Below are 25,056 nucleotides of genomic sequence, written 5' to 3' on the forward strand. Positions count from 1 at the left end.
CATCGGAGGAGGACTAGGATTTAGAAAAGAATGGGCCGAGATTGAAGAAAAGCTGAGTGGGTGCTGGGAGATGACTCTATGAGTTCGGAGGTGACCGTACTGGTCCGGGTGAGAGGTATTAGACAGGAAGGTGGAGAGATGGGTGAGGATGGTTGGAGAAGTATTTACAAGGTGAAGCCCACAGACTTGCTGAAGGGATAGGTATGGAGGGGCAGGGGGCAAGAAGAATCGAGGGATCTCCGAGGTCTGGTTTCTAGGTGGATGGTGGAGGATGAGTCTGGGAAGGAAAAGTCACAAATTTGATTTTGGAATATTGAATCCGAGGGGATTTTGGGGGGAGATTCAAGTGGAAAAGTGGTGTCAGGCAGTTGACTTCCTTCCATGCGCCTACGGCGAGGCTGGAAGCCTGTGGGCAGCCTGTTTGCCAACCTGTTGTGGGTTCTTAATGTGCTGGGTGATGATTTGCACTTGAACTTGGCCACAGGGTTTGCCACTTGAGGCAGGCCCCTTTGCCTCTGGAGGAAGGCCACTGCTAACTACACCTATTTGACGGATGACTTTTAAAAACCCGTGTCGTGATGCGGAGTAAGCTTTGCTAGTCCTCCTGACTCTTCCTCCGTTATTCATGGGCTCTGGCCTAGATACCAGTTAGGTAAACGTCTTCCGGCCGAGCAGACTGGACGCGATGGTGTTAAGAGCTGATGTTGGCGATCTGGGTTGACATTCAGTTCCTGGGTTTCTTCATCAGCCCTGTCCTTAGTGGCTACGGTCGGTCATACTTCCTTAGCAACCAGTCTCTCCTGCAGTGCCTTGGCAACCCATGACATCCAGATAATTCAGTGAGAAGGATCTAGTGGATCTTAGTGTGTGGCGAAGGAGCATCATTACCCGAATATGCACGTAACTGAGTGGAGACATCCTCCTAGGCTGACCTTCCAATGACCTCCCACGGGACATCTGCTGGGCCTTGAGCCCTGTGCTAGGTCACAGTGCCCACTTTAAAGAGAGTGACTCTAGTGCAGGAGAGAGTCAAATACATTGCTAAATTTATTAATCGATGCTTAGATTTCCGGAGGACTATCCGTGGGCGCATGCAGAATCTGACTGTGCGGGAAGTGTCAGCTACTTGACCCCAGAGACATGACAACTGCTCTGCCAAAGGGCAGGACCAGATCCTAGCTGTGACTGGCGCTGTTTCTTCCGGCGGGCCGTTCCCGCGAGTCCTCTGACTCTGGGTTGGCTGCAATCTGAGCATAAACTCAGCGATGCTGTCGTTTTTGTCTCCATTACCGTGTTCTTTCTTGAGGGCTTTTCCGTGGTTATCCTGAGATTTTACTTTTTATTCAACAAAAGGGAAGCGTTCTTTTCCACTAGATGAAATACATAGTATTTTTTAATTGTTAAGCATCGTGTTGATTTTCTCTTTCTCCTTTCTTCTGAGATGCCCAGAACAGGGTCGAAGTGTAAAATGGAGAAAATCACGAGGAAGGCAAAATAAGGGTAGAAAATAAGAATAAAGCCGGGCGAAGATTGGTACACACCATTCGGCCTATAGAGTCTGAACGACGGTGAGGGGCTGCATGCTGTCTCTGAGTTCCTAGAACCAGAGGAAGAGAAAATAGTCTAAGTTATTCGGTTTCCACCAGATAAAAATAAACCAGTTTCTCAGAGGGATACAATTATTTTTTCTATTGACAATGGGAAGAACTTTTTTTCTCAGATCCTTGGAAGGAGATAATGCCATATGCCATAGGGTGTTGTATGCCGTGACATTGTCCTGCGGCCAAGACCATCGATTTTCTAAGGCGGGTACCCGTAAGGGGCAGTAGGCGTGGCATTTTCACCATCAGAGCTTCCAGGATCGAGATGCGTGGGTTCTGGCATTTGCCAGCAGACTCGTACCTCTCTCTGTGACTACCAACCTGTCAGGTCTCCCTTCTGCCCACACAGCGGTCCTCTGTCTCCCCCCTTGAATTTAGGGACCTGTGAATGACCCCGGATGTGGTGTCCATTCTTCCGGTCTCCCTCACCTTGCCAAATCATCGTTCTTAGCGTTAGCATCCGGCTAGAGGCTCGCGTCTTCTGAGAGCGTTCTTTGGCAGCGCAAGGGGTTCCAAACTCAGCTGACTCACGTACTAGGATGGAGACAGGGCCGTCCGCCTTTCCTCAGGTTTGGGCTTAATGGTTCGGCTTTTCTTGGGGTGTCAGAGGAGGGTTGGGAATCGAATGATAACGGCAGAAGCAGCGAATAAACTGGCTCAAATATTATACGGGGGGAGGAGTCCGAAATTCGTAGACGGTGACATTGTTTCAGTAATCAACCACGAAAATCAGATCGGATCACCCTGGATTTTAGGAACAAGGGACATGGGGGAAGTTTCCGAGCTCGAACTTGCTGTCGACTGCAGGGCAGTCTCCTAAGGACCGTGCTCTATTTACGGACATGCCACCTGTTACTGATTTTGTTAGTAGTAATTAATAGTGAGAGTCAAACGCGGTTAGGCCAGAACCGGAATTCTGATGTGTCTGCTCCAGGTCTCTAGCTATTTTCACTGCACACGAAATTGTCAAGGAGAGATTAAAGATGACCGTGCAGGGTATCTGTCTCAGGGATGAGCGGAGAGCAGCCTCAGAGAGTCCAGGTGGCAGTAGCTGGCCTTAGGGTGACCTTCCTGGGAGGGCGGGAGGAACTTTCTTCTAGACAAAGCCCTGCCAATCTCCAATATACAAGAACAGCGATTCCAGAGGGAGATCTATGCATAAAGCACAGGGAAGTCTGGATACTGGGTGGCTTATAAGACCAGAAACTCAGAAGGAAGGGCTCTGACCCTAAGGGGATGGGACGAAGGTGGCTCTAAGACCCCGCTGGTGGCATTGGCCCTGGGACGGAACGTCGAGGTGGGCCGTGGGGTTGGATCGGCAGAACGTGAGACCAAAGCGGGTCAAACGTCATGAGCTCGTGCTGAAATGGAATTCAGAATCTCAGGTGAGCCAGGTGACGCGTCTGTGCATTCACCCGGCATGCGTGTCTTCCACATCATTTGGATGCTGGGAAAGGCTGGGTGTTGGCATACGGAGAAGAGTGTCAGGACAGAACAGAGTCACGAGCCTTTCAGGTGATGGGGCAGGAACCAGGTACAAGCAAACACACACTGAGGAACACGGTTGGCAGAGATGGATAGGTATCATGCAGGGCATGAGACCTGGATTCGAATCCTGGCTTTCGCCACTATTTCAAGATGGTGACCAACGCATTTTCAACCTCTAATATGGGGATGCAAAGAAATACCACCTGCCTTTTAGAAGAGTTAAGCGGATTAAACAAGTCCACGTATATTAAACATTTTGCAGACTGTGTTTTACAAAGTAGTGCTCAATAAATGGAGGTGATTATTATACTATTCTTAGCACTTTGGGAATTGAACCATCTCAAGTTCCAATAACGACTCTGCATTTAGTGGCCACTGGGCAAAGTGAGTTTTTAGTTTCCATTATGCATGACTCACTCTACCATTCTTTTCAATTCAGCTCATATACGCATAATAATAGACCAACAATATGGAGAGAAAGTCCATAATTTTACAGTGCTTTTCTATGCTTTGTTGTGCATATCCTTTTCCATTCAAACTAACGAATGCTTGTCGCACCGCTGTGTTCAGGCTCTGAGCGGTATCTGCACAGTATATGGCCTTCCAATACCGGTTTATTTATGCAGTAGACATTGCTGTGTGCGTACGGGCCATTTTGCATTCTGCCCTTTTTACATAGTGTTGTGTACACATCCATTTAGGGGAGTTGCTATAATTTACTTTTTAATTTTCCTATCATTGTACCGCAAGGTTGTTTTCAAGAGTTTGCTAGGCCAGAGTATACAGTGATGGGACCTCTTTGTGCAGAGAGCTGCTGCTTCTGCTAACTTATTATCGGGGGGTATATCTCCAGACATAGGTGAGCTTGATTCACATGTACGAGCTACATAAGGCATAAAAACAATCTCTCAGTGTTGCATAGAGATGACGAATCTTCTTTAGTTGCTAAATCCTTGCACGTGGGGAGAACTCCTTTACGTGGCTTCCTATCACCTAAGATTCAGATTCTTTCCAGGAGGAGGAACCCAGGCAGTTAGCTCCTTACAGCAATTGCCAGGGCAGACATGACTTAGGTATACTTTTCCTCCGCTTATGGAAAGGGTTGTGTAGCCCTTGTTGGTGATGTCATATTGATCTGTGTTTCTTTTTTCAACTGTGAAACTGGGAAATGTCCTTCTCAAGAATTTCCTGTGGAGGAATCTGGCTCCTTTTCAAGCTCTTGAAAGTCGTAAAGTCCTTTGATCTCCCAAATGAGATCATCTACAATGTAACGTATGTTTGTGCAGCAAACTTGGCCTTTCGTCTCCAGAGTTACATTCTAGTAAGGGAACCGGTTAATGTGCTGTCTGTTACTTGTTTTCTGCCAGATCCTATGAGACAACGTGCTCGGGTATAAACTGATCAAATGTTACGAGTGAGGAAAACGGCTAATTAGTAGATGACCGCTAAGCACGGCTTTGTTTTCACAGGTCCAGCCTAGCTCTGGCTGGGTAAAACCACCTTAGAAAAGAAATACATCTACTGCAGGAAGCATGGAGCAAATGGCATGGGGGAAAACAATCAGATATTCCTATCCCCCGGATGAGATGAGGCCGCATTTATTTATTTCCACAGGAAGAGCTTGTGAGGACTTGCCTTTTATGAAATGGTGACCATAAATCTTCTCTTTAAGGTTTCCAGATGCATTTGCAACATTCAGTGCCTTTCGGAGCAGGTTCCCCGAGGTGTCTGGGTATTGTCACTGTGCCGACAGTCAAGGGCGGGAGTTGACTGAGACGGGTAAGCGCACCTCAGGCAGTCCGAGGGGACGGGTGGCATTCGCCGGGCCTGAGAGCTTAACTCTCATGACCTGCAGAGCAGGAATAGTGGGGACCGCCTGCTCCCCTGCCAGGCTCCGTGGGTACAGAGGGGGCATGGCCAGCAGGCTTGCGTCTGTGCTACTTTGAACACAGCTGCGGCTGGCCTGCCTGGTGCCTCCGTGTGCTGGAAAGGCCTGTCCGCACCGGGCAGAGGCCGCCCTGCGCGGGGCACGTGGGACGCAGGACGGACCTGGGTCTCCTCCGTCTCCTCGGTCTCTCAGCGGCGCCCTTCGCGCTGTGGACAACCTGCACGGCCACGCACCGCGGCCCTGACCTTGGGGACCATGAAAGTCTGCTTCCCACCCGCTGCGGAGTGAAGCCAGGGGAGGCCCTGGCCTTCTTAATAACGGTTCACGTGGCACGATGGGGTCTTCCTCTCCGCGTGAACCGCGCCTCCAAACGCGCGCTGTCTCTGCTCAGGTCTGGAGCTGCTGCTCGATGAAATTTACGACACCATTTTTGCCGGCCTGGACCTCGCTTCCACCTTCGCTGAGACCACCCTGCTCCGGATATTGCAGAGACGGTTCCTAGCAGTCCAGGTGGTCGTTTCTGGCAGATTCCGATGTAAGTAATGAGCCGACAGCCGAAGCGCATGTTTCCGCCGGGAGGAAATCAACCACTTGGGTTTTAGAGTCGCCGCAGGCTCCATGGCTGTCCCACCAGAGGGGGTGAGGGGACTGGCGGATGTTAACGGCAAGCGGAGTGCGCCCGGCGAACACGTCGCGCCTTCTCCCCGGCCCCTCCTTCCCCGCCTGGCTTTCTCCTAGGCCCCACGAAGTGCGAAGTGGAGCGGTTTGCAGCGGCCAACTTCGGTCACCCCTACATCCCGAGCTGCCGCCGCAGTGGGGACTACCAGGCCGTGCAGTGCCCGAGGGACGGGCCGTGCTGGTGTGTGGATGCCCGAGGAAAGGAGGTCCACGGGGCACGGAGCCCGCCACAGGGGGACACGCCGTCTTGCGGTGGGTGTCTTCTCAAGGTCTCCTCCCGTCAAGCTCCACGTGACGGAAAACCCATTCATCGTCATTAACTTCTAGCGTGTTTCCTGTCCCCGTGTCAGACAGTGTCTTCCTCAGAGAGCTTAGCGAATATTGAGGGTCTCGCGGGTAAAGAATAGGGAGAGAGAATGACGTTTATGTGGGTCACGAGAGGAGCGTGTAAAGGAACACAAAGCAAGGCGGCTTCGAATCTGTCTTGAAGCGCACGTGAGAAGGAGACACTCGGGAAGGCTTCGTGGAAGAGGTGACGCTTGTTTAATTAGTTTTCTAAAATAAAGATAATTTAAAATAAAGAAAACTAATAAAATAATTAGTTTTCTAAAATTCCCGAAGGAGGAAGATAAGGAGAGGTGTTCTCTAGGTAGAGAGCAGGAGAAGCAACATTGTAAGGACATAGATCATAGGCTTTGAAACGCGAATGCCGCTGACTCTGCAGGAATAGGGAAGAAATGCCGGAGTCGGATCAGGGTGGGGCTTTCACTTTAAGAGAAAGGCAGGGTGAGACCATGCGGTCTTTCGCATTGGAGCAAAGGCTTGGGGGCTTCATCTTGCAGGTCAGGCGAAGACCTTGGGGGTGATTCAAGCTGGTGCGTGCCGTGCTGGGCTTTGCATGTAATAAAGATCACGCAGGCGTTTTGGAGGACGGATCGAAAGCAGCGTTAGACTGTAGCGATGGGACCAATTCCAAGAGAGATCGGGGGACTGTATTACTTCCCTGCGGCTGCTGTGACACGTTACCACAAAGCGGGTGGCTTAGAACAGTGGAAATGTATTCTCTCACAGTCTGGAGCCTAGAGTCCAAGATCAGGGTGTCAGCAGGGCCCGACTCCCTCCGAAGGCCCCAGGAGAGAATCCTTCCTGGCCTCTTCCTTGTTCGTGGTAGTGGCTGACAACCTTTGGCATTCCTTGGCTTGTGGTGACGTCACTCCAAACTCTGCCTCTGTCATCACAAAGCCATCTTCCCTCTGTGTCTGTGACTGTGTCTCTTCTCTTCTTATAATGACGCCAGTCATATCGGATGAAGAGCTTCCTCTTCGATGATGTGTCTTAACTAATCGCATCTACAGAGTTCCTTTTTCTAAAAATAAGGTCACGTCCTGAGATTCCAGGAAGGGCATAAACTTTGGAGAGACACTACTCACCCCTGTCCAAGGACCAGGACTAAGGTAGAAGCAGTGGGCCGGGGAGGAGGGTGTGGCCTTGAGAAGTGTCCCTAGGGATTCCAGAAGACTCCATCTCCTGTCATCAGTAAGTGAGGCTCTGAAGGGAGGAATCCAGGAACACGATGTTCTAGGCCGCTTCCCACTTGAGTGGGCTGAGCCAATTCAGCAAGATTTGAAAGCGAAGGACTGAGGGTCTTTTTACAGTCTCAAAATAGCTACGTATTCATGTTCATTCGACAATTCCTGTTAAATCGTTTGGTTTCTCCAACTTAACACTTTGAGTATTCTGCACAGCGTTTGGGAGTATTCTCTCTGGTAAGTGTGCAGCTGTAGAAAAAGAAAAATCTGAAGCTCTGCTTAGAAGGTTATTTGCAATTATATCTTGTAAATGTAATTTACAAGACATAAATTATCTCGTGCCCTCCGGTCTCCAAGCGGAAATGAACTGCGGCTCTCCAAATTAAAACCGAGAGTGCCGCTAAACGCATGGATCATATATTTTGTCTTTTTCTCTCTGGTATCTCAGTCCTATTTCCATGGAAACACATGCCACATGGAACCAGTATCTGAATTTTTTTGCCATGGTAACACTACATACGAATGGAAGGGAGACACTCTTAATCTGGAAAGAGAACCAGCAAAGCAGGAAATTTTATTTCTTTCCTACCTTCCTGTAATAGCTATTAGAGGAAGCCATGGCCTCATTAAGGGCTGCGTTGTGTGTTCTGATGTTGCCAGTCTTTTCTGTCTCTCTCTCTCTCTGACCGCATGTTCCAGTCCTTTCTCTGTTGCCTGGTTACAGAGGAAAATTGGCTGACTTCTTTTTTGGCATCCAGGGGAAAGAATGATTTTAAAAAGTTGGGGTGGTAGGCGGTTGAAAACCTCTAATATTTATGATTTCGTGGAGCAAACAGAGCTTCTTTGCTTTCACCTATATAACGGAGACATTAGAATTGGACTTTAAAATCTTTTATTTTTTTTCTTAGTGTGATTAAAATCAAGCTGGGATATTCAGATAGAATGCCCTGACCATGCCTGGCATTGACTGAGTTGATTACTATTTAATCAGTAATTTCAAGGGAAGGTAAAGAAGCCTAGAAAAATACACTCGGTGTGTTTGCTAAGCGGGCGTCATTGTATTATATCACAGGAGGTATCGTCCTTCCTGTAATACGTAACGATATTATATATCACGATGTAGAAACGTATTTATTATAGGAAATACCAATAGCATTTAAAGAATGGCTGTTATCCCCAGAGAGACTGTAAACCAGTTAGCTGAGACCAGACGGCCCACCAGGAGGTATCCAGTGGGCCGAAGATCATAATATGAAGCATTGAAATCCACTAAGAATTCCAGCAGAGAATGCTGGAAAGCAACATTTCACTTAAAAAATCGGCACTTGTTTCTGCATTCATTGCCTTGGGCGGCTGTAACAAATTACCACAGACTGGGGAGCTTAAAACAGCAGAAATTTATTCTCGTGCAGTTCTGAAGCCTGTGAGTCTGAAGTGAAGGTGTCACCAGGGCTGTGTGTCCTCCGAAGGCTCTAGGGGAGGCCGTGTCCTTGGCCCGGTCCAGCTTCTGGTGGCTGCTGGCAACCCTTGGTGACCCTTGGCTTGTAGCTGCACCCCTTCAGTCTCCCCTCCCCACCCCACCTCACGTGGCCTCCTTCCCTGTCATCGATCCGTGTCTTCACACGGCCTTTTAATCAGGACACCAGTCATTGGGTGCGGGGCCCACGCTATCCCAGCGTGATCTCAACTGATTACGTCTGCAAAGACTGTCTCTCCAAATGAGGTCCCATCCCGAGGCTCCAGGTGGACGTGAATCCTGAGCGGGGGGAGGAGGGAGACATCATCGACCCAGGGCGGTTGGCGTGTGAGTGTGGCGAAGTTTTCAGATACAGAGGAGGAAGAGGCACAAAACGTAGGTGTCCTGCACGGAGCCTTCTGACATTTCCCCACTGGGAAGGTCTGGGGGGCTGTGTCAGGATGACTCGTGACACGAAACCGTTTTTCCTGTTTGCTCTGTCCTGTGCAGCCGAGGCCCCATCCTGTAGCTGGGAGAGGCGGCAGGCCCTGTCCAGACTCCTCTTCGGGCCCGTGGGCTACTTCAGCCGGCACAGCTTATTCTTGGCTTACGAGAAAAGACAGGTCTCTCGGGGCACAGCCAGACTGGCCCCGTCCTGCCCACCCTCCATCAGGGAGCTGCTCGTGGACTCTGGGGTCCTCCGCCCAGTGGTAGAAGGTCAGGGGCGGCAGCTTTCTGCCTCAGAGAGTCTCCTCAAAGAAGCCGTCCGAATGATTTTTCCCTCCCGAGAGCTGGCTCGGCTTGCCCTTCAGTTCACCACCGACCCACAGCGACTACAGCAAAACCTCTTTGGAGGAAGATTCTTGGCGAACGTCGCCCAGTTTAACTTGTCTGGGGCCCTCGGCACAAGGGGCACGTTTAACTTCAGTCAGTTTTTCCAGCGACTTGGTCTCCCCGGCTTCCAGAATGCTGGAGGACCCCTAGATCTAGCCAAGCCCCTCTCCGTGGGATCAGATTCAAATCCTGCTGTGGAAAGCCCCGGAGCTGCCGAGAAGGGCGAGACTATGAATAAGCCAATTGCGGGCAGCTTTGGCTTTGAAGTGAACCTGCGAGAAAATCAGAAGGCCCTGAAGTCCCTCGCTTCTCTCCTGGAGCTCCCAGAATTCCTTCGCTTCTTGCAGCATGCTGTTTCTGTGCCAGAAGACATAGCGAGGGATTTAGGTGACGTGATGGAAGTGGCGCTCAGGTCCCAGGGCTGCGAGCAGGCACCTGGCAGCCTTTTTGTCCCGTCGTGCACTGCAGAAGGAGTATATGAGGATGTCCAGTGCTTCGCTGGACAGTGCTGGTGTGTGGATGCCCAGGGCAGAGAACTCCCCGGCTCCAGGGGTAGAGGTGGACAACCACGATGCCCCACGGAGTGTGAAAAGCAAAGGGCTCAGATGCAAAACCTCTTGGGCAGCCAGCCTGCTGGGTCCAGTCTGTTCATCCCTGCTTGTACCAGGGAGGGCCACTTCTTACCTGTCCAGTGCTTCAACTCTGAATGCTACTGTGTCGATGCTGAGGGTCAGGCCATTCCTGGAACCCGAAGTGCACCTGGGGAACCCAAGCAATGTAAGTACATGGTGTATTCAATCTACAAACTCTGGTTCTCGATTAAGGCCGTAACACAGTGCATCACAGAAAAAACGAATTCAGTCATAACTAGAGCCCAAACTTCTATTGATGGAAAAAGTTGCTGGTTAATCTAAACATTTTCCAGAGAAGTCTTAATAATGTTAACCATTCTGATGAGCAAATAGGGAGATTCATTTGGCCTTAAGGAATTGCCACATACGTGTCTGCAGAGCTGACAGTAGCTGGTCTCAACAGTGCCTGTTTAGTGACAGGAATGCTTTCTGTCTGGACGTGATGGGATCTGTAGTCGTAGAAGATTTTAGTTAAGATTTTCCATCTCGGTCTTCCGTGCTTATTAAACTCCTTCACCTGACACACTGGCTCATTCTCCCTCCACAGGCCCCACGCCCTGTCAGTTGCAGGCCGAGCAAGCCTTTCTCGGGGTGGTGCAGGCCCTGGTCTCCAATTCCAGCGTGCTACCCACGCTCTCCAGTATCTACATCCCACAGTGCAGCGCCCGCGGGCGGTGGAGGCAGGTGCAGTGTGACGGGCCCCCCGAGCAGGTCTTTGAGTGGTACGAACGATGGAGGGCTCAGAACGACGACGACGGCCAGGAGCTGCCCCCCTCCGAGCTGCTAACGAAGATCATGAGCTATAGGGAGGCCGCTTCCGGCAGCTTTCGTCTCTTTATTCAAAGTCTGTATGAGGCCGGCCAACAAGGCATCTTCCCAGGGTTGGCAAGATACTCTTCTTTCCGCGATGTCCCCCTGGCTGTGCTAGAAGGGAACCGGACCCAGCCTGGAGAGAGCACCCTCCTGGAGCCCTACCCCTTTTGGCAGATCCTAAATGGCCAGCTCGGCCGATACCCGGGGCCCTACTCGGACTTCAGCTCCCCTTTGGCACACTTTGACCTTCGGACCTGCTGGTGTGTGGACAGAGCTGGCCAAGAACTGGAAGGAACCCGGACTGGGCCGAATAAGGCCCCAGCATGTGAGTTAAACCGTGCGAAAAACTGAGTCGTGCCTCTGAAAAATAGGTGTCTGCTGGGTATTGAGTGTCCAAGCTGGACTTGGCTTCAGACGTGGCCAGGTGCATCCCTTCGTGTATGCTTGAGGAAGCTCAGGCTGACATAAGAATACCCCAGCCTGGGGAGCTTAACCAAACACATTTATTTCTCAGGTTGGTGGGGTGGAAGTCCAAGACCAAGGTGCCGACAGATTTGGTTCCTGGCGAGACCATCTTACCACCTTGCAGGTGGCCACCTTCTTGCTGTGTAGTCACATGGCAGAGAAAGAAAGAACTCTGGTCTCTTTTCATAAATAAAGATACCAATCCCATCATAAGGACCCCACCCACCTGACCTTATTTAAACCTAATGGCTTCCCAAAAGCCCCACCTCAGATCCCACCTCGCTGGGCGTTAGGGCTTCGACACACACAGCTTGGCGGACACAAACATTCGGTCCATGACATGGAGGCCCATAGAAGAGAAGTGATTTCCCCATATCTGCACTGTTAGGGCTTGGCAAAGTTAATGTAGTTCGTTTTTTAATTTTTATAGAATCAATGAGTTAAACCAATGGCTCGAATTTTAACTGGATGTCTTCTGTGTCCAGAGCATTATCTCAGGCCTGATGAAAGCCATAGATTAAGATGACCTGGCTCTTGCCCTCTGTGGCGAATGCTATAGTAACCTCTCAGACGTCAGGCACACCGTCCGACCGAATGGCATGTGTTATGGTGGCCTTGCCGCTCGCAAGGTCACTGCTAGGTGCTCGGGACCCCAGGAGGAGGGTCTGCCTTCGAAATGCCTTTCATTTACTTGAAGGGGTTTGATCAGGGGACTGATTGGAGAGCTGCTGCAGGAGGTCTGAGAGAAGCTTCGTGGGAAGCGGACCTGTAGGAAAGCTGCAGCATCGGGGCCAGAATAGAATGAGGCTGACTCTGTCCCCCAAAGTAAAACGCCACCTGACCGAATGCCAGGCCAGTTAGGGACAACGACCAGACAGAGGCAACGCTGCTCTTATCAAATCAGAATCTCTCCAGCCAGCAGTTGCTAATATTACAGGTAACATAGCTGTTCAAGTCCAGCGATATCTCCATTCATTCTTCGCGATGGTCCACTTTATCCAGATCTTTCCGGATACTTTTAAAATTAATCAGACTATTTTGACATTAGCCAAAGTTTAGGCTTTAGCAGCCGGGGTTTTTTTTTTTTTTTCAATGTTTTTATAATGTTTGGGGAATGTGTGACGAGAGCTGTCATAGCCTGGGCGTTGAGACCGAACGGCCTTGAGACGCCATTGCTGGGATTCTCCATTAAAATGTCAAGTTCTAGCAAGAGGCTGGCCCTCAAGGTCCACACATGGATGCCGGCTGCTGCAGAGATTAGCTTAGATGGAGCAAATGTGCTTAGCCCAGCGCCTGGAGTGGGACAGACTCATCCTCTCACATAGTAGGTCCTCCACGCTGCTGAGTGAACATCCCAGGCTGTGAAAAGAGCTGGTAAGAAAGAAAAGGCTGATGCAGAAGTGTGCGCGTGTGTGCGTGTGTGTGCGCGTGCACGTGTGTCTGTCTGCACACACTTCAAAGGGGTCGAAGGGAGCTGTCAGCAGCGGTGAACTGCGATGTCTCTACTCCCCCAGGTCCTGGCTCCTGTGCAGAAGTGAAGCTTCGTGTCCTGCAGTTCATGAAGGAAACAGAAGAGATTGTCTTGGCTTCTAACAGTTCTCAGCTCCCTCTGGGAGAGAGTTTCCTAGCGGCCAAGGGAATCCGGCTGACCAAGGAGGAGCTCGCCCTTCCTTCACTCTCTCCATCCCAGGAGACCTTCTCGGAGAAGTTTCTGACGAGGAGCGATTATGCCATGCGCTTGGCAGCTCAGTCTAGTGAGTGTCACGTACTTCTGGTTTCCTGCTCCATTTCTTTGGGGAAGCGGGGGCCTGAATTAGATGCTCTTCAGTCCCCTTCAGGACTTTGCTGACTCACTTTCCCCCAGGCTGATGGAGGCCTGGGAAAGAAAAGGCAAAATGGTTTTGTGATACCAGTTTCAGCTGGAACTGTGCACGCCTCTCCAAGACACGCTGACACCCGCCAGCACAGCCCCTGGGGCTTGGGGCAGGGCAGGTCTCCACATTTTGCTCTGCAGATGGGACCTGCAGCCCCCGGGTCGCCTAACATTCTTGTTAAAATGCGAGGGGCTCCAGCCTCGAATGCTCCTGCTCCCCTCACATCCTGTTCTGAGGCTTCCCTCCATTTCCGAGAATTTAAAAATAACCCCAAAGGGGAACCTGAGAAACGACCGCATTTCAGGCTCCTTCCACGTGTGAGCTCATCTAATCCTCACGGGGACTGCAGAGGCATGACTTGCTACCTGCCTATGACAGAGAAGCGCCCTCTGAGAGCCCACAGTACTCTAGCGCATAATAACAGCTCCACGTTACTTGAAGCTCACCCCCGGCCAGGCACTTGCTGTGCTGCCCATTCCCAGATTCCCAGATCTTTGCAGCTGCTCCTCCGAGGGCTCTGTGCGAATGATGCTGTAGTGGACATTTGTGATTCTTTTCAAATGCAGAAACGGGGGTTAAGTCACATGCCCAAGCCCACCTAGTTAATAAGCAGCAGAGCCTGGCTGTGCCGCTGTGGTCTGGCCCCTGAGCCTCCATCCCCTGCCCAGCTGATCTGCAGCCTCGATCTCTCTCTCACCCCAGAGCCCCTGTTCTTCGTCCACTGCCAGCAGCTTGCTCCGGCCTCACGGACCCCACACCAACTCGCCAGGAATAAGAGACTCCTGTCTCCAAGCCTGTGCCCCCCGCATCCCATGTCAAACCATCTCAGCTGATTTCGTCCCTGAGGGTCTCTGGGTTTGGATCAGAAACAGCAAAGCCCCTGACAACATCTGAGCCAAGAAAAGAGCACCCTCTCCCGCAGGCCATCCCTGGGGTGTCCGCTGCTGCCTTGAGGGGTTCTCGTTTGCCTTTCTTCTCCTAACCCCACAGGAGGTGAGAGTCTCCCCAGCACCATCTCTGTAGCCTGCTCCCTCCCTGACCAGTCGTCTGTTTGGGAGTTCAAGGCACCGTGTCTTATTCATCCTGTCCAGGGCCTGGCTCAGGGCCGGGCAGATCGGCGGAGCCAGTAAATGCTGGTTAACTGTCTTTCACGCCTCTCCCCACTCTGTCTTTCTGTTCCATGCCCTACGCTTCCTCCACGCCCGGGCATCCCTTCTCTCTGTTCCTCAGAGACTCGGGGACTTCTGCTTTGGGCAAAAAGAAAAAAAGAAAAAAAGAAAAAAAACCAACCAAAAAACCCCAGTTGTTTCAGGTTTTGTGAGCTGGACAGGATTTGATGCAATGGGAGGAGGGGGCGTGGGAGGAGGGGGCATGGGATTATGCCCCGGAGCCGTGACCGCTTTGGTTAGGGAAGGGGGAGCGGAGGAGGGGGCAGGGAGTTGTGGGTGCCCCAGAGGTTTATTCGTGCGTCGAAGGACGATGAGGGCATTTTCTTCGGAAACGAGCTAAGGAACTTCCTCCACCGAGCTGCACGCCCTGACCTCGGGTCAATGCTGTGGAGGGAAGAGGAAGGATCTCTAGAGAAGGACCAGTGTTGCCCGTTTTCCCCAGCGTCCCTCAAAGCGAGGAGGGACGTCGCTGCGGCTGCAGAGGAGAGGAAGCTCTCGGAGCGTAGACCTCCAGGGCCGGGAGAGTCTGGGGCCTGAAGGCCCAGGACAAGAAGAGGTTGAGGGCCACGAAGCGTCTTTGGACAACAGAACGTGGTGGCGACGTCCTCGGATGAGGGTGGGGGAGGCGCACGGCTGTGCCTGGCATGAGCTCGGTGCTTAAGACCTCTGGACATAAACATAACACTAAACCCTGGACATAAACATACCAGACCCATTTCACAGACGAGGAAACTCACACTCAGAGAGCTTGACATCTTGCTCATGGTCACACAGCCAGGAGGTGCCATGCCAGGATTTAGGCGGTAGCTTATGAGGCTCCTGAGTCCTGCTCACCGCCCCAAAGGTCCAGCTCTCCTCACGTGGGTCCGACCGTGGGTGGCGGTGGGGTGCGGACGGCGGGCTCTCGCCTCTGGGAGCCACGAAGCCCGTCTTTGAGACGGGAACGGCCCAGTAGCCAGGCAGGCCCCTGCCCCCCGGGCTGCCGGAGATGCGGGCCAGGATCCCAGAGAGGACGCTGTGGCTCTGTCCCCCACCCCACCCCACCAGCAGCAGCAGGAGAGGAGGCTGGAGGCTGCACTTGAGCAAGGGCCTGAGAGACAGTACATGGCTACTTGGAAGGATGGCGTTGGGGGTGGATCCGGCTGGGAAGCGAGAGCCGTGAGACCCGGACTAGCTGGCCAGCTGTCGTGAGCGCTTCCGCTCTCTCCCAGCATTCATTTCTTCTTTTCTTCACTCACCGAAGGTTTCTGGGTGCCTGCTATGGAGTAGGCACTGCTCTAGGTACAAACTTGCGCTGAAGGGCTTGAGAGCTAGCATGGAAGCGACAAACCGAAGCAAAATAAATAATGCACTATCTAGTCGGGATCAGCGCTGGAGGATGCTGTGGGGGAAAAGCCAAGAGCTGAGGGCGGGGCTGCCATTTGATGAGCAGGGAGACCGTCCACTCATCACTCGGCCTCCCCCGTGGGTCTGGTTTCCTCATGCTTGGGGTAGACATTCCGACTTCTCGGAGCTGTTTCGAAGTCAGGAGATGCTGCGGAGAACAAAGCTTCAAAGGGGGTAAAGAACCAAAGGGTGAGTGTTGGCAGGAAGGCGCGGGGGCCATTCGCACAGGCTGACTTCTGCGTCCACGTGCATCCCCTCCCCGCCCTGCTGTGAGACCGTGCCTCAGTTTTCCCGCCCATCAAATGGGATCATATTAGCTCTCAGGGGCCTGTCGTGAGCATTCAGTTAATTAAAACAGGTACTCGGATTGTGCCTGGCACATAGTAAATGTTAAATGCGTTGTTACTGTGACCTCAAGTGCGGACTACAGAGATTCCTTCAGATTCCGTCCTACATTTTCATTTCTAGAGGACAATCTGGCGAGTGCCTCCCCCGCTGTTGGAGGAGCCTCTCCGTCCTTTCCGGTGGAGGTGTTTGTCGTGTAGATAAGAAGGCCTCCGTATGTGGGAACAGGGATGTGCCTGGCTCTTCTAGGTGACACGGCTGGGGTTTCTGCGGGTCAGGTGCTCACATCTCTGCTCCTCCCTGCAGCTCTGGACTTCTATCTGCGACGCCGCCCGGGCTATTCCTCACGAGCGGCCGCCCTCCTCCGGTCTGGCCCCTACGTGCCTCAGTGCGATGCGTTTGGAAGCTGGGAGCCTGTGCAGTGCCACGCCAGGACCGGTGAGGGGGACAGATGCCCTCGGGAGGCCCAGGGACAGCCCTCTTTTTCATTTAGAGGAAAGAGCCCCAACTGGGGGCAAGCGAGCTGGACTCCAGGGCCCTCGATGGTACATCCCTTAGTTTCTCTGGCCTTCGGTTGTCTCATCTGTACAATGGAACAGTGACCTTCTAGAAGCCTGAAGGTCAAGTGGATGTTGGCTGGTGGGATCAGGGTACTGAGGCCTATGATTGTGGATGGTGTCGGGCAGAAGGGATGGATGAAGGCCCTTCCTGGCATTGCTATGAATGCAGAGACAGCAAGTTGTCTGTGGGATGTCTGGGGACAAGTCCCTGAACTTCTGGCCTGTGTCCCTTTTCTAGGTCACTGCTGGTGTGTAGACGGGGAGGGAGAGTACCTCTCTGCCTCGCTGACTGCCCGCTCCCCGCAGACGCCCCCGTGTAAGTGCGCCCCGGGGAACGCTCCCGCTGGACCCTGCGGTGGGCTCAGGGCTGGGGGAGGCCAGTTCACAGGCTCAGCCCAACCACCTTCTCCCAGGTCCCCAGCCTAGAGGACCTTCGCCGACCTCGGCCTCCTGAATTTGTGCTCCTAGTTTCCCAAGTGGAGAGGGGCAGCTGAGAGGGGACCCAGCCTTCCCTCCCCGTCCCCCACAAACCCGCTCTCTGGGCAGTTCATCCTGGTCCCTTCTACAGTTTCTACAGCCACTTCCCATCTGTCCCCCAGCGCCATGTCATCACCTGCCCATTTTCTGTCTCAAAGATGCTACATCCCACGTGGGTCTTTGTCCTGGAGCCTCAGCCTGCCTCTGCTCTGAGGTTCCAGTTCTGTCCACAGCTCTCACACTCTGACCAGCCTGGGCCCCCCGCCCTCCCTGGGCCCATGCAGTCTGTTAAGGGACCTGCTCTCTCCCCGGCAGGCCCCACCACCTGTGAGCTGTCTCGAGCCACTGGGCTGCTTTCCAGCTGGAAACAAGCTGGGTCCCAAGAAAACCCGTCTCCAAAAGACCTGTTCACCCCAACCTGCCTGGAGGTAGGGCCAGGAGGGCCCCGGGGGCTCGGGGAGGGAAGCCAGAGCTCTCCCTCCAGGTTGCGGATGGTTTTTCTAGTTTTCAGTAAAACTGTTTTTGTTAAGAACTCAAGGGAAGTTCTAGGCCTGGGTAATTGTCTTAGTCCTGGCAGACCCTGGCTGTGTGACCTCGGGCAATTTAATTACCTTCTCTGTGCTTCAGTTATTTTTTGTTTTTGCTTTTTTTTTTATCGTAAGATCGGGCCACATTTTTATCCTACCTAGTGCTAGGGTTGTTTGGAGAACCCAAGGGATTATATTTCATGAAAATTCCTTAAACACCATCTACACATATAAAATTGCTGCCATGCATTTCCTGAAGTCACCATGGCAAAGTGGCTATGCCCATCGTATCTGTTTCTCATTATAATGGCAGATCTCATAATCACCCCAGCTCCCTGCATGATCGTCATAACTGAGTGCAGAAGCTGACTTGAGGAGTAAAAGCTCCTAGAGGAAGGATTCATGCTAGACTCTTAACCACGTCTGGGCCACACAATAGCAGTCCCTGCGCCTCGATTTGGGCTCCCCGACATGGAGAAGATAGAGACGGCACTGCCTGTCCTGCTCAGGTCCCAGGGGCTTTGTGCGAATCAGATGAAATCCCTCCAATGGGACAACTGTGGTCCCTGCCTCATAGGACTGTTCTAATCATCAGTTCAAATAATGCACGGAAAAGGTCTGGAATGGGATAGCGCCTCCCCCAGGCCACCTCTCTCCCTGTGGAGACGCCATCACCAGTAGTTTTGGCAGGGACATTCTTGGCATCTGCCCACTGGCCTGTGGGCCGCAAAAGCATTATCTTCCCTGGAGTGACATGACCTCGGCTTTGTCTCAGACAGGAGAGTTTGCCAGGCTGCAGGTGTCAGAGGCTGGCATCTGGTGTGTGGACCCGGCCTCAGGAGAGGGCGCCCCGCCTGGAGCTAACAGCAGCGCCCAGTGTGAGTGCTCGCCCCTCCCCCACCACCTCCCCACCCTCCCCATGAGCGCTGGCTATGGAGTCATAAAAGGTGGCTCAATGTCCCAGCTCTGCAGCTTCCAGAGCTACAGAAGCCTCTAACCTCACTGTGCCTCAGTTTCCTCATCTCTAAAATCGGAGCAAGATCCCCCAACCTCAGTGTACCAAGGTGTAGTTATCTACGGTCCGACTTTTCATAGCTGAGTCAGTGTCTTCCTCTGGGCCCCAAAACTGCGCTGTGCATCTCCTGTTGTTGCCCTTATGACTCTGAACTGTAACTGCCTGCTTACTTAGTCTTTAAGACTAAGACTAAGACTCTAAGCTCCTTGAGGGCAGGCAGTGTGTGTGTGTGTGAGGGGGGAGTGTGGGGGTACAGAGCTGAGTGAGGCCCAGTCTTTGCCCTGTCCTAGTTCAACACCCCGGTGGGAGACAGTCCAGACCCTGGATGGCCATGCAGGAGGGCGGCAGTGGAAGGTGGCACGTGGCGGCAAGGATGCCAGCTTTGCAGGCGAAGAGCCCACCTGGCTTGTCTTTGTGTCAAGGCCCTGGCCTCTGTGAAGCCCTCCGGAGCGGCGTTTTCTCCCGGAGAGCCAGCCTAGGCTACGCCCCGGCCTGTGGGGCAGAGGACGGAGGCTTCTCCCCAGTGCAATGTGACCCGGCCCGGGGCAGCTGCTGGTGTGTCCTGGGCAGCGGAGAGGAGGTGCCGGGGACCCGCGTGGCCGGGAGCCAGCCGGCCTGTGAGAGTAAGCTGTGGCACCCTGCGGGGGCTCCCTGGGCCGATGTGGGGTTGGGGGAGCTGCTCATCTCTTCCCTCTCCCAGGCTGGGGGACCCCAAAGACATTGGGTAGGTGGGAGTGGGAGGGGAGACAGGGGAAAAACATGAGGAATGTGAGCGCAGGTGGTTCCCATGAGGCTGAAATTTGCTCGCCCTGGAGCGGAGGTCAAGGTGAGCCTGAGTGGGCATCTCCAGAGCTGTCATCTCTGGTAGCTCCGGTGCTGGTGACTGAGGGCTCAGGTCTTGGTCTCCTACCCTTGATGGAGGAGGAGGGGCCTGAGGGCAGGATCGCAGTGGGGTGAGCCCATCCCAGCTGGCAGCTTCAGGATTTTGTGGCGATGTTGACCTGTTTGTTTTTATTTCTAGTTTAAAAACTTGTTTGGATATCAAATACTGAAGTATATATCATATGAATATTTCTTAGAATGTTGAAATACATTATTGCATATTAAAATCTATTATTTAGTTATCAATCATTTACCTTTTATTTCTCCTATCTACTCAAGTCACATGGCATTAGAATAGTTTTAAAATTCATGTGAGTAAGTAGGTTGGACTTTGAATTTTATTTCAGGAAGTAAATGAAGACATTGCAAAATACTTATCACCTATTGGGGTGTTGGGTCTGGTGGGGATGAGAAATACTGCACTAAACAATTCTGATTTTATTGCAATTGCCTTTTTTTTTTTACGGGCCTCATTGTTTTATTGATTTATCTAGAAATTTTGCAGTCTCTAAGCAACAGTCTGAACTGCAGAGACAATTAAGTCTAGTGATCTATATGTGTAAAGAGAACCTTTATATTTGTAAATTTGTATCTGCAAGGAGAAAGGGGGACCTTCAAAGGAAGGGCGAAAAGGAAGAGTTGCCCACTCTCTCTGTGGGAGCGCCTTCTCCTCCCCCCACTGCCCCCTCGGCCCCAAGCGGTGTTGTGCTCCGGGGGGTTTTAACACGCACCCTTCCTCCCAAGGCCTGGTTTGCCTCCCTCTGTGCGGGGCCTCTGTCAAGGCAGGACCCTGTCATGCTCACGTCTCTGGCGCGCAGCAGCTGCTACCGCACGGGGAACATAGCAGGTGCTCAGTGGGTATTTATGGGTGGGATCCCTTCCGTGTGCTTCCGTGAGAAGTGGCATCAGCCTTAGGGTTGGAAATAATCAACATTCAACTTCCAGGGCATCTAAGCGTAATCAGCATGGCCCGGGACCCAGGAAATAGGCCGATGTGTCTCCCCCAGGAGCAGGGTTGGGAGCACAGCTTTTTTAGGGTTTAGGAGGACCTGTGTGGCTTGGCCATGCTGGATTTCATGGTAGTAGCTCATGCGTGGAGAGATTTAGCTGTTAAAAAGTGCTTTTCACATTGCTTATCCCATGTGGGTAAATAGATAGAACAGTCCTATCTCCCCAGGTTACAAATGGAAAAACTGAGACTTAGAGGTTCATTAGCATGTCCCAAGTCACACAACTAGCAGTTGGAGCAGCCAGCACTAACGTGAGCCCCCAAATTTCCTTCCCTCTGGTCTACCGCAGCATGTGGTGGAGAAAGCTCAGATGTGGGGGCCAGACTTGAATGTCACCTCTGTCACTCCCTCACTGGGTGACGTTGAGCTGGTCCCTTAACCTCTCTGGACCTTAGTGTTCCACTCTGTGAAACAAGCATGCAGAATCATAGCTATTTCTCCAGTCATTGTTAGGATTAACTCAAATAGTCTCTGTAAACTGCGTATCTTGGTGGCACAGCCTCTGTAGGCCATAGGGCAGAAAAGTTTACCTCCGCATGCCCCAGGGTCCTCACCTGTGGAATAAAGGTTCTCATCCAATGATACTTACTCAGGTACCCACATCCTAAAACTTCCAGTGTGGGCAATACCGTATACTCCCTTTGCTGTCGTTAATAATAATGACAGCTAACATTTATCGAGCATTTATTATGTTTCGGTAACTCTTCTAAGTTCTTTGCATGCCTTAATTTATTTTTATTCACTCCATCCTTAAGGGGTAGGCTTTCCTGATATCCTCACCATTTTATAGGTAGGAAATGGAGTCACAGAGAAGTTAATTAACTTGCTCTAGGGAGCTCAACTGGTAAATAATTGAGCCAGGATTCAAAGCCTGGCAGGCCAGCCCCAGAGCCCAGAGGCTGACTCCATGTGATCGCTCTCCACATACATGTGGCATTCCGTAAGAGCCGCCTCGGTCAGCCCACTGCAAGTCACAGTGCAAAATCTTGCCCGGAGGCCATCGATCTTATTAGAAAGAAGCAGAGCCTATATCGTGGAGACCAAAATGAGTCATTCTCCATTTCTGAGGCCCCCAAGTACCCTTGAATCACATGTGGATTGCAAATCTTGAAGCCAGACATCAACAGGCAGCAAGGCTGTGCCCAAGAGTCAGATAATTCACTAAATCTCTAGTCAGGTGCGAAACTGTCACACTGAGTGTGTCCACTCTTTAGTTCACCCACTCGTCTGGCCCACATTCGCAGAGCTTGTGTCCTGGATCGGCACTGTGCTTTGGGGACACCAGTGTGCAGGTGATTAGACTCATGAATAATTGATAACGTGGAAGGCTAACGCCAGGTGACCAGCAAGCTTAGAGAAAGGAGACTCAAGAAGCCCCAGGACAAGCGTGGAAAGTATTAGAGAGCTAGAGGTGTTGACCTGATAATCAAGGGTCAAAACAGGAATCTTCTAGGCAGATGAGCAGGCGGGAGGGAAAGGTGTGGGGCGTGTGGCCAGGATGTGCTCAGGGAATGACCGCCAAGCCGGCAGGGACAGGGGACTGGAGGACACGGGAGCAGAGAGGAAGGGCGGGTCGGCAGGTGCGGGCGGGAATCGAGAGTCGAAGTCTAGCTTTGCTACAATTTCTCTGCTGGCCGTGGAGACTGGATTGGACGAGGGAGCAGAAAGGTAGGGGATGAGGCCCACACGCAGGGAGCCCGGCGAGGAAGCTTCGGTAGCAGTTCAAGGGAAAGATAACGAGCATCTAAAGGAAGGGAGCACCCTGGGAATGAAGGGACCTTGAGAAGGCGTGAGCCACAGCCTTTGCTGACGGCGGAGCTGGGACCGCCCGGGATGTTTCTGGCGTGGGACCACTGGGTGGCTTGAGAGGCCTCACATTGAGCTGGGGTGCTGGGCAGCAGATGATGCGTGATGACACGTTGGCCTTGAGATGGAGAAGACCACTGGTAGTTGGATTTAGAGATGAGAAGATGCTCCAGAGGTCTGAGCTGGACGGGAAGATAGGACAGTGAGTCAGCCATGCTCCGTGTCTGTTAAGACAGGGAGAGGATGGGCTCGTGGAGCAGGGGCGTGGGGCAGGCCAAGGCCAGGGCCCCAGGAGCCCCTGCACATCCGCGGGAAGGGGAGGGGAGGAGGGCGGTGCCCGAGGGGAGAGGAGCAGCTCTCGGTGGCCCTGTGCTGGGCAGATGCCACCGCCACCCCTCGTTCCCTCTCCTAGGCCCGCAGTGCCCGCTGCCATTCGACGCGGCGGCCGCGGCTGGCGGAGTGATCCGGTGTGAGCGAGCCTCGGGCCCAGGAGGGGCCGCCATCCAGCAGTGCCAGCTGCTGTGTCACCAGGGCTACCGGAGTGCGTTCCCCCCACGGCCGCTGGTGTGCAGCCTCGAGAGGAGACGCTGGGTGTCACAGCCGCCTCAGCCCCGGGCCTGCCAGCGTGAGTGGCCTTGGGGATGTCTGTCTGGCACCCCGCTCCCTCTCGTTTTCCACACCCAAGAGCAGCCCTTCCATGTACGCCAGGTGGCATCGAGAGCAGCAGGGGGTGCTAAGTAATTTCGGAGGTGAGCCATCATGCTGGGAAGCATTTCCGCTCTGAGGATGACAACAAGATGGCTGTGCTTGCGCGTTCCAAGCTAAATGAAGGAGGGCTGTTTTGGCAGAGGGAACACCAAAGACGAGAACCCCACAGGCCCGTCAGGGGCGTCTGCTGACCTCTGCCGCTTCCTGCAGGGTTCCAGCTGTGGCAGACCCTCCAGACCCAAGCGCGGTTCCAGCTCCAGCCAGGCGGGCCGTGCAGTGCCGACGACGCGGGCTTGGCGCCGGCTTTCCAGGTCTTCATACTGGACGCGCTCATGGCCCGTGGCTTCTGCCAAATCGAGGTGTGTACCCAGCCTTCCCCACAGCGGAGGCCTGGGCCGAGCTCAGGGCCACCGCACCAGACAACCTAGGGCTCAAATGAACCTACAGTTCGACCTTCAATCATTTTACCGGTGGGCAAACTGAGGCCCAGAATGAGAAAGTAATTCGGCCAATGCTAATTACATAGCGGCAGAGGTGCAATCTGAACCTATCTCCTCATTGGCCATTTTGCCACATAAAGATGTCAAGTCAAACATGTCCCGAGTGCTTATCACGTGCCAGGCACTGTGCATCCCTTGGCATGGATTAGCTCATACAATCTTCACAGCGATCCTATTATTGCCACTTTTTAGATGAGGGGAGGGAAGACTAGAGGATTAAAATAATTGGCCAGAGTCGCACAGCTGGGAAGTGGCAGAGCCAGGCTGACTGCCGTGAGGACAGACTTGTGGTCCCAATGGAGTACCGCCACCACCCATGGAGAAAGAGCCTGGGAGCGAGGGGTAGGAAGTCTGGGAGGCCATGATGTACTCTCTGAGCCGATGTGCCAGGCGTGTTTCTTGATGAATCCGCCCAGAGGCATTATGGGTCTCCCAAAAAAAAAAAAAAAATAGTGAACGCCAACTGGAAAGAGGAACCGTAAATAATGACTACCAGAGCTTTTAGCTGCGTAATCGGCAAGGGTGATCCGAAGTCGCGAGAATTCGGAGGGAGTCTTCTTTTCACAAGTCACCAGTCACTAGGTCCTCGTCTCGCTGCTCACAGCTGACTTGTCAGAGCAACTCATTTTTAGCACCTAGTGCTAAGGCTTTCATAGAACTCAGATTTTTATAAAACCAAATACTGAGAGTATTGATTCTAAAACGATATTGTTTCCTTTTATCTAAAGACCTGCACGTAACAACAATATCAGCAATATGTAGTAATTAACTATCGAGCACCAGCTGTGTCGCTGGCACCCTGTGAGAAGTCGTACATTCCTTAGCTCTAAGTATGTCACCTTCTGCTCTGTGGGTGTCATTAGTCCTCAATTTACAACTGAATTAACTAACAACCATAGAGGGTAAGTTGCTCAAGATTTCGCATAGCTCAGTAAGTCCAGATCCATCTAGACTCTGTCATTACACCAAATCTGAAGCAGAAGAGTGAGGGACACGGGGATGCAGAGCCCACAGTGTGGGGTAGCGGATAATGCAGTGGGGAACGAGAAGCATCAAGGATGAGTAAGGTTTTTGGCTCCAGAGATTGGGTGAAGACGCGGTGCTGAGATGATGAGTTAAACCTCACACAGTGAGGGGTGAAAATATTCCAGAATCCCCAGACCAGAAAGGTGACCTTGCTGGAGCTCGATGGGTTTAGAAAGCAGCCTGGGCAAGGGCCTGGTGGTGGGTGGGGCTTCCAGGAGAAGGTGTCAGGGTGCCACTATGAGACAGAGATCTTCTATGGTGAAGGGAGGGTCTTCTTCAGAAGTCAAAGACAAGACACGAGCTTTCAAGTCAGATGGATCTGGGTTCAAACCTTGGCTCCACCACTTCCTACAAGCGCGACCAGGGCTGCCAGCAGCCCTGCTGAGC

General features: G+C 52.5%; 1 protein-coding gene across 1 annotated transcript in view; it reads left to right on the top strand.

Annotated features, from left to right (window-relative positions):
* TG (thyroglobulin) overlaps positions 1 to 25,056 on the top strand; it is a 218,929-nt gene that overhangs the window by 8,268 nt on the left and 185,605 nt on the right. Inside the window, 13 exon segments of the mRNA XM_039845893.1 lie at positions 4,762 to 4,868; positions 5,369 to 5,512; positions 5,716 to 5,907; positions 9,151 to 10,251; positions 10,654 to 11,244; positions 12,899 to 13,138; positions 16,465 to 16,596; positions 16,957 to 17,034; positions 17,511 to 17,623; positions 18,498 to 18,600; positions 19,160 to 19,360; positions 22,848 to 23,060; positions 23,354 to 23,502. Of these exon segments, the coding sequence (XP_039701827.1) occupies positions 4,762 to 4,868; positions 5,369 to 5,512; positions 5,716 to 5,907; positions 9,151 to 10,251; positions 10,654 to 11,244; positions 12,899 to 13,138; positions 16,465 to 16,596; positions 16,957 to 17,034; positions 17,511 to 17,623; positions 18,498 to 18,600; positions 19,160 to 19,360; positions 22,848 to 23,060; positions 23,354 to 23,502 (3,364 nt within the window).

This window comes from Pteropus medius, unplaced genomic scaffold (assembly GCF_902729225.1).
Source record: "Pteropus medius unplaced genomic scaffold, Ma_sr-lr_union100, whole genome shotgun sequence".
Lineage (NCBI taxonomy): Eukaryota > Metazoa > Chordata > Mammalia > Chiroptera > Pteropodidae > Pteropus > Pteropus medius.